This window comes from Chiloscyllium plagiosum, chromosome 13, assembly GCF_004010195.1.
Source record: "Chiloscyllium plagiosum isolate BGI_BamShark_2017 chromosome 13, ASM401019v2, whole genome shotgun sequence".
Taxonomy (NCBI): Eukaryota; Metazoa; Chordata; class Chondrichthyes; order Orectolobiformes; family Hemiscylliidae; genus Chiloscyllium; species Chiloscyllium plagiosum.
Window position 1 is genome coordinate 81,136,127 of NC_057722.1, and position 9,046 is coordinate 81,145,172.

Sequence of the window (9,046 nt, forward strand, 5' to 3'; positions counted from 1 at the left end):
AAGGCGTTTGGTATGCTTTCCTTTATTGGTCAGAATATTGAGTACAGGAGTTGGGAGGTCATGTTGCGGCTGTACATGACATTGGTTAGGCCACTGTTGGAATATTGCGTGCGATTCTGGTCTCCTTCCTATCGGAAAGACGTTGTGAAACTTGCAAGGGGTCAGAAAAGATTTACAAGGATGTTGCCAGGGTTGGAGGATTTGAGCTATAGGGAGAGGCTGAACAGGCTGGGGCTGTTCCCTGGACCATCGGAGGCTGAGGGGTGACCTGCGTATGCAGCCTTGACGAGGGAGATGGTGGTGCATCTCCTATGTTTGCTTGGAAAGGTGTTGGAGGAAGTGACAGAGATTGTGGGGTGACTGAGGAGTGAGTCACAATGTTATATAGTCCCTTTAAACCACTGGAAGAGGATGGGAATATGAGTTTTGGGGGTGGCATCATTGTTGGACGTGTCAGAAATGGCAGAAACTGATCCATTTCCAAAGGCTGGTGGGATATAGGTGGGAACAAGCAGAAGCTTGTCCAGATCCGGATCTGGGATGGTGGGAATAGGGGTGAAAACAAGTGTATGTGGACATAGCCACGGGCCAGCCAAACATTGATGGGGGGAATCCACAGTTGACAGAGAAGGAAGACATGTTGTATGTGTGAATATAGAAATGAAGGCAGCTAAGTCAAAGAAAGGAAGAGAAGGGCCAGTGAAGTGGGGGTGGAAATTGGAAGCAAACCTGATGACATTTTCCACTTATGGCTCAGCAGGAAATGACACTAATACAGTCATGCATGTACATGGGAAAGAGAAGAGGAAGCTTTCCTAATTAGAAACATATAAACACAATCCCTCTCCATCTCCATTCCCACCAGAATGGGTGAACATCTCTCCACTTCTTTCCTGAGTGGAGACTCAAATACCTTTGTCTGTCTCTCATCATGACTAACCTCTTCATTAATTGCACCGGCATTCTCAAGCACACGTTCTGCTTGTGCCTCTACTGTTGTGGGAGATGTTGAATGTTCTTCCTTTCAACCCCTCCCAGGTTTTAAATATACAATAAACAATTTTTAGAGACTCCTTCCTCTGTGGACCATTCTCTGATCTTTTTCCACATGGGCACAGATAGACTGTAGTACAAACATGGTGAAAAAAACCCACCAAATTGTGGCTAACACTCATAGTGTCATAATATTCAAGGCTGTGGGCCAAGTGCAGGAAAGTGGGACTCGTCTAGTAGGCAGTAATATATTTTTGGTAGTACAGACTTGATGAGTTGAAGGGCCTCTTCTGTACTGTATGAGTCTATCATTTAAACATAAATCTGAAGTATTAGTAAGGTTACAGCATGAAGTAGATCTAACATTTCAACTTACTAAATAGACAACAAGAATCTCAATCTCAGCTGAGGTGTGGTGACAATCTGGTTAACATCACTGCCAGTCGTCTCTCTAAAGAGAGAACAGCCTATAGTGACCTTCACTGTTGCTGCTGTGGAAGAATGATAGTCCCAAAGGTTATTGAGATAGGGTTTGTTCTCCCAGCACTGTGTATCCTCCGGGTCATTCATTCAACTGGAGTCCTGAATAAATAGAACTCCTAAATTGGTGTCAAATGTGTCTTACACCGTGACAATAACAGCACCATTTACCAATATTGTTCCTTCTAATAACATCTGTTATCAAAGAATGTGAAATTACAGAGGGATCCCCTCGAACGTAGTTCATTGAATCAGAGGACTGTACAGTTCATAAGAGGCCCTTCAGCCTATCGACTTTGTGCCAATCTATCTACATTAGCCCCACCTTCTTGCACTAGACCCATAGCCTGGAATGTTATGATCCTTCAAGTGCTCATTACTGTACTTTTTCTAAATGTTGTGAAGTTTCCTGCTTCAATCCCCCCACCCAAGCAGTGCATTCCAGACCCCAACCCCACTCTGGGAGAAATATGTTTTCCTCAAATCTCCTTAAACCTCCTACCTTGTAGTTTAAAATGATGCCCCTTTGTCATTGACCCTTTAACTTAAGGGGAAGTTAAGCTGGTTCCAATCCATCCTGCCCATGTCCCATAATAATTCTAAATCGAAAACAATATAAATATGAGTCCAACATGTCATCAGGTTCACTAATATTCTTTAAAGAAGGAAACTGCCATCCTTACCTGGTCTGGAATACATGTGACTCCAGACCCACAGCAATGTGGTTGACTCTTAACTGCCCTCTGGGCAATTAGGGATGGGCAATAAAAGCTGACCTAGCCAGTGACACCCGTATTCCATGAGTGAATAAAACACAATTGAGTTTCGATCAGTTTGGGCACTGGGTGGTGTCTATTGTTGAAAGCTGCTGTGAAATGTTGTCCTTTTGTTCAGGCCCTCCTGGGAAACCAGGTCCACCAGGAAGCCCAGGAATATGTCCTCCATTCTCGGCTGGGTTCTTGATCGTGGTCCACAGTCAGTCACAGGAGGTACCTACATGTCCTCAAAACATGCCTCGCCTTTGGCAAGGATATAGCTTGATTTATCTGGAGAGCCAAGAGAAACCTCACAATCAGGATCTTGGTAAGTAGTGACAATGTGCGACCTGTGATACAAGATACAACCCACCACCTTGTCACGTTTTCATATTTGGAACTTACCATTTCTCAAAGAATTTCCAGAATAAACGATGTTTCCAAAATGCTTTTTGAACATGCAGCATTTAAGTACAAGCTGAGAATGTCTTTCAGTAATGCTGTAAATCCTCAGGAATGACTGTGGGTCATTATTGTTGGAAGAAGGTGTCATTTGAAGCACAGATTAGAGTGGTGCTGGAAAAGCACAGCAGGTCAGGCAGCATCCAAGGAGCAGGAAAATCGATGTTTCAGCAAAAACCCATCCCTTGAAACGCAAGCTGCTGAAATGGTGTCAACATTTTAAGACAAAAACTGGCAGTTTAATTCTTAATCAAATCCATAATAATTCTCCCAGCAGCCAGTTCCTTGACCAAGATGATACTTTAAACCATGCACCAGCATTGCAGCTCAAGGCTCAGTCTTGGACACCTTAAAAACTCCTTAGCCTGTAAAGTATATACAGTAAACATTACCCTGTTCATTATTCATGACCATGTGATTTTAGTCAGCGATTTCCCCTATGGAAAGAAGGCATATATTGACGAGATAATGGAGGAACATTCCCACCATCCAGCTCTATCTCTCAATCCCTCTCTAGCCTCTGTGTTGTTCATGGTGCTTTTGTAACCTCCAGATTTGATGAGCTGCAAATCCTTACAGTTAAAGACTGAGAAAACACTCTTGAAAGACTTGCATTTATGCAGCATCTTTCATGCCACCAGGCTGTCCCAAAGCATTTTGTAATTAATCAAATGCTGAGTTTCCTCAATGTTGTTATGTAGCAAAGACCATACTGTTGCCCGGTGGCTCACATCACAATCTCCACCTCCCTCTCCAAATGGTGTCACAGGCTAAGATTGACTTTTGTAGCTTTAAAACCCCCTTTGATCTTATATCCTGTACATTACTGCTTTCACCCCCATTATATCTCCCGCCAATGTCCCTATTTCCATACTTTCAGACAAAACCATTCAATATTTTCCCGACCAACATCTAAACCTACACTTCAGTAAACTTTAGCACATCCAACCCTCCACTGTCTGTGAGCTATCTCTCATTAACATCCACTCACCTGTCACCACTGTTCTAGTTAACCAATTTGTGGTTCATCAAATGAGTGAACCTTTAACATCAGACCCTGCAAGTCAGTTCACATCATAAACTTTCTGATGTTACTTTTAATGTCCCTACACTTTTACTTATTGTTTTAACCTTGTAATTTCCTCAGTTAGATACTGTTCATGAGACAATGCCTTGTGCATGTGCCGAAATGAATCCTGACAGTGGGTAAAGTGAGGTTATTGACTTTGGAGCGCCTCAAACTGAACCCCAATCCATTCAAGATTAGAGTGTGGTGCTGGAAATATGCAGCAGGTCGGGCAGCATCCGAGGAGCAGGAAAATCGATGTTTTGGGCCAAAGCCCTTCATCAGGAAGGGCGCCTGCTCCTCGGATGCTGCCTGATCTGCTGTGCATTTCCAGCACCACTCTAAGCTTGACTCTAATCTCCAGCATTTGCTGTACCACCTTTTGCCCCTGAACCCCAATCCAGGTTTACCCAGTGTCCCAGAGGAGCATTGCAGTCTGAACCCTGGCTCACCAGGACAGTGTGTTAAGGACTTTTTCTTTTTCTCAGACTAGGGAATTGCAATTCAGTGGAGTCCTCCTTCTACTGTCCCTTTGACTAGACACAGAATATGTATTGAACTCCAGTAGTTACTCCTCTGTGTGTTCTGGAGCTGTCTGATTTCACTTTAGTTTGGTGGTATTTCTAGTCCTTTAACGTAAGGTGGCTGCCCCTTGGCTAGAAAGGAGTCTGTGAGCCACAGTGCGGAGAGTAGACGGCTCTGTGCTGAAGTATAATTGTTGTGCTTGATGTGCAGTTGTAAAACTGGCTGCATTTGTGTTTTGAAAGCAGCTCAACTAAAAAGCAAGAATCTGAGGATATTTCATTATGTTACTTCTGAACACAATGTCAGGTAGTTATTGCTAACTATTCCTGCAATCTTGCTGTTCTCCCAGGTCTAGCTGGCTCTTGTCTGCCAATGTTCAGTACTATGCCATTTGCATATTGCAGCATTGATGAAGTTTGTCACTATGCTACTAGAAATGACAAATCCTATTGGCTGTCTACCACTGCCCCTATCCCCATGATGCCACTTGTCGAACGAGAGGTCGAAGCCTATATCAGCAGGTGCTCTGTCTGTGAAGCTCCTTCAGTCGCTGTGGCTGTACACAGCCAGGACCACACCATTCCCTCCTGCCCTTCAGGGTGGCTCAGCCTTTGGACTGGATACTCGTTTTTGATGGTAAGCTGCATTTTTAATGTGCTTTTTAAATAAAATCACATACTCATCATTCTAAAGCCAAACCATACAGGAGATTTTCTTTAAATTTATCATGTGGTTATCCTGGGTCGAGACTGTGGTGCTGGAAAAGAACAGCAGGTCAGTCAGCATCCGAAGAGCAGGAGCCATTCCTGATGAAGGGTGTGTGCCCGAAATGTCAATTCTCCTGCTCCTCAGATGCTGCCTGACCTGCTGTGCTTTTCCAGCACCACACTCTCGACTCTGATCTCCAGCGTCTGCAGTCCTCACCTTCTCCCATGTAATTATCCCGCCAGAGAAAGTGGTTGAGGCAGGTACAATAAAAACATTTCAAAACATTTGGTTAGGTACATGGACGGGAAGGGTTTAGAGGGATATGGACCAAATGCGGGCAATTGGAATTAGCTGAGTGGGCGCCATGGCCAGCATGGACCAGTTTGGGCTGAAGGGCCTGTTTCCATGCTGCGTTACTCTATGACTCTATGGTGGATGATTGATATAACATGATTAATTATCAATGGTCCATAAAGTAAAATGGAACTATCTTGTTAAATAAGTGATTTGCCAATCCCATTAATGTTGCAGAGTCATGGAGTCAAACAGAAACAGACCCTTCGGTCCAACTCATTCATGCCAACCTGGTTTCCTGGACTAAACTAGTCTCATTTGCCTGCATTTGGCCCATATCCCTCTAAACCTTTCCTATTTATGTGCCCGTCCAAATATCTTTTAAATATTGTACCTGCATTTATCACTTCCCCTGCCGGTTCATTCTACATACAAACCATCATCTGTGTGAAAAAGTTGCCCCTTAGGTCCCTTTTAAGTCTTTAAGTGACCTATGGGGTGGCATGGTGGCACAGTGGTTAGCACTGCTGCCTAGGGGCCTAGATTCGATTCCAGCCTCGGGTGACTGTCCGTGTGGGTTTCCTCTGGGTGCTCCGGTTTCCTCCCATGGTCCAAAGGTGTACAGGTTAGGGTGGATTGGCCATGCTAAATTGCCCGTAGTGTTCAGGGATGTGTAGGTTAGATGCATTAAGAAACGTATGATAATGGGTCTGGGTGGGATACTTTCAGAGTACGGTGTGGACTTGTTGGGCCGAAGGGCCTGTTTCCACTCTATAGGAATTCTAACGCTATTTGTTCATAAGCATTCATCAAATAGCGATAATAATGTGATTGAGTTTCATGTAGCTTATGTAAGAGATAAGTAAAATTTGGACACTAGAATTTTGGAGGTATCTAAGGCAGACTTTAATAGGATAAGGCAGCGACTGTCCACAGTAAACTGGGAAGCCCTGGTCATTGGAAAAACAATCGAGGAACAGTGCAGGGTGTTCAAAGAAACATTTAGAAGCCATTTGTACCCATGAGAAGGAAAAGCTCCGTCTCAAAAAAAAACTATGGACATCGAAGGAGGGGCAGCATAAAATTAAAAGAAAGGACTTATAAAAATATACGTTTCAGATCTGAGTTTGAGTTTGATTTATTGTCACATATATCAAGATACCATGAAAAGTATTGTTTTGTGTGCTATTTGGGCAGACTGTACCATAGTGCTCACCTTCCACCCTACCAACCTTCGCATAAACCACATCATCCGCCAACATTTCCGCCACCTCCAAACAGACCCCACCACCAGGAATATATTTCCCTCCCCACCCCTTTCCACCTTCCGCAAAGACCGTTCCCTCCGTGACTACCTGGTCAGGTCCACGCCCTCCTACGACCCACCCTCCCATCCTGGCACCCTCCCCTGCCACCGCAGGAACTGTAAAACCTGCGCCCACACCTCCTCCCTCACCTCCATCCAAGGCCCTAAAGGAGCCTTCGAGGAGAAAGTGAGGTCTGCAGATGCTGGAGATCAAAGTTGAAACTTTATTGCTGGAACAGCACAGCAGGTCAGGCAGCATCCAGGGAACAGGAGATTCGACGTTTCGGGCCGATTCCTGAAGAAGGGCCTGTGCCCGAAACGTCGAATCTCCTGTTCCCTGGATGCTGCCTGACCTGCTGTGCTGTTCCAGCAATAAAGTTTCAACCTAAAGGAGCCTTCCACATCCATCAAAGTTTTACCTGCACATCCACCAATATCATTTATTGTATCCGTTGCTCCTGATGCGGTCTCCTCTACATTGGGGAGACTGGACGCCTCCTTGCAGACCGCTTTTGGGAACATCTCCAGGACACCAGCACCAATCAACCCCACTGCCCTGCGGCCCAACATTTCACCTCCCCCTCCCACTCTACCGAGGACATGCAGGTCCTGGGCCTCCTTCATCACCTCTCCCTCACCACCCAACGCCTCGGAACACTTCAACCCCAGGGCATCAGTGTGGATTTCACCAGTTTCCTCATTTCCCCCTCCCCCACCTCACCCCAGCTGCAGTCTTCCAGCTCAGCACCGCTCTCATGACCTGTCCTATCTGCCTATCTTCCTTTCCACCTATTCACTCCACAAGGAGTCACAGTCTAAGAGTAAGGGGTAAGTCATTCAGGACTGAGATGAGGGCGAATGTCTTCACTCAGTGATTTGTGATGCTGTGGAATTCTCTCCCACACGAAGCAGTTGGGGCCAGTTAATTAGATATATTCAAGAGGGATCTGGACATGGCCCTTATGGCTAAAGGGATTAAGGAGGATGGGGAGAGGGCGGGAGTGGGATACTGAGATTGCTTGATCAGCCATGATCAGATTGAACTGTGGAGCAGGTTTGAAGGGCCGAATGGCCTACTCCTGAATCTATTGTCTATGTTTTTATGATCAATTAGCATCATGATCCCAGTTCTGTTTTGGGGGTCTATCCAATTTATACATACTTCTGCCAATCCCTTTTGTTCTCACTTACATGGCATGGCATAGAGGTTTAGTATTGTAAACTATCAGATAAAACTCAGAGGGTTCTAGGTTTAACTAGTTCTGAACACTGTGCCTTACCATCTTGTTACAGCACACAGGAGCTGGTGCCACAGGAGGAGGTCAGACCCTGGCATCACCTGGGAGCTGTCTGGAGGATTTCCGCTCGACACCGTTCATCGAGTGTCAGGGGGCTCGGGGCACTTGCCATTACTTTACTGATAAATACAGCTTCTGGCTGACAACTGTGCAATCAAGCCACCAGTTTGTATTAAATACTCCTTCAGAAACTCTGAAAGCAGAACAATTACAAAGACAACGAGTCAGTAGGTGTCAGGTTTGCCTGAAGCAATAAATCATGTGACCTGCATTGAAAGAAGGAAAGCACATGGTAAGACTTTTTAACCAAAGGATGAAGTCAGTGCAGGCCCGAATGGTTAATGGTGCTCATTTAATTTCTCTCTCTAAGCAGACCTTCAATTTCAACTGTTTATAAAAAGTATATCAGGAGAATGTAAAAGGCATACTGGCATGAGCATGCTTACAATAATCAATATATTCAAAAGTGAAATGTAAGGAGACTCGATTTTATATGAAATGTACAGCAACTTAATTGACATTGTTGGTGCAATTTAACTTATAGATCTGTAAAATTTTTTTTTAAAAGTTGAAATATTTTTGTCACCTGGTCTGAGCAAAAAGTTGTAAAATTAAGAGGGTGAAAAACTGCTCATTCATAGTCAGAGCTTTTTAAAGTGGTCTGTAAAAAAACAAACTATATTATTATAGCAAGCAAACTCCTTGTTAAAAACTCAGGCATGTTCCAAGCGGGGACTGTGCAAAAGCATCTGAAATCTGGAGGGGGTTTCAGCACATTGGCTTGTGACATTTCAACAGGGCAACCTCACTGTGACATCACTTTTAGGTTTGATACAGTGAGCCAGTGGGTGTGTCCCAGACTCTTGAAGAAGATGAGGTCTGCAGTTGCTGGACATCAGAGTCGAGAGTATGTTGCTGGAATAGCACAGCTGGTCAGGCAGCATCCAAGGAGCAGGAGAATCAACATTTCAGGCATAAGCCCTTCATCAGGAATCCACCATTCCTGATGAGTAGCTCCTGCCCGAAACGTCGATTCCCCTGCTCCTCGGATGCTGCCTGACCTGCTGTGCTTTTCCAGCAACAGACTCTTGACCCAGACGCTTGCTGTTGTGCCAGCTGGATTCAGTGAAGAGTAAGGGTATAGAGGAATATAACTCTC

The 9,046-nt window shown here is 44.8% G+C and overlaps 1 protein-coding gene across 1 annotated transcript in view; it reads left to right on the forward strand.

Moving 5' to 3' along the window:
* The window catches only part of LOC122555674 (collagen alpha-4(IV) chain-like), a 240,741-nt gene extending 231,925 nt beyond the window's left edge, over positions 1 to 8,816 (forward strand). The window contains exons 45-47 of the mRNA XM_043701670.1: positions 2,368 to 2,556; positions 4,631 to 4,917; positions 7,883 to 8,816. Coding sequence (XP_043557605.1) covers positions 2,368 to 2,556; positions 4,631 to 4,917; positions 7,883 to 8,143 — 737 coding nt within the window. The 3' untranslated portion in view covers positions 8,144 to 8,816. The remainder of the gene's footprint in view (positions 1 to 2,367; positions 2,557 to 4,630; positions 4,918 to 7,882) is intronic.
* Positions 8,817 to 9,046: the final 230 nt, after the last annotated feature.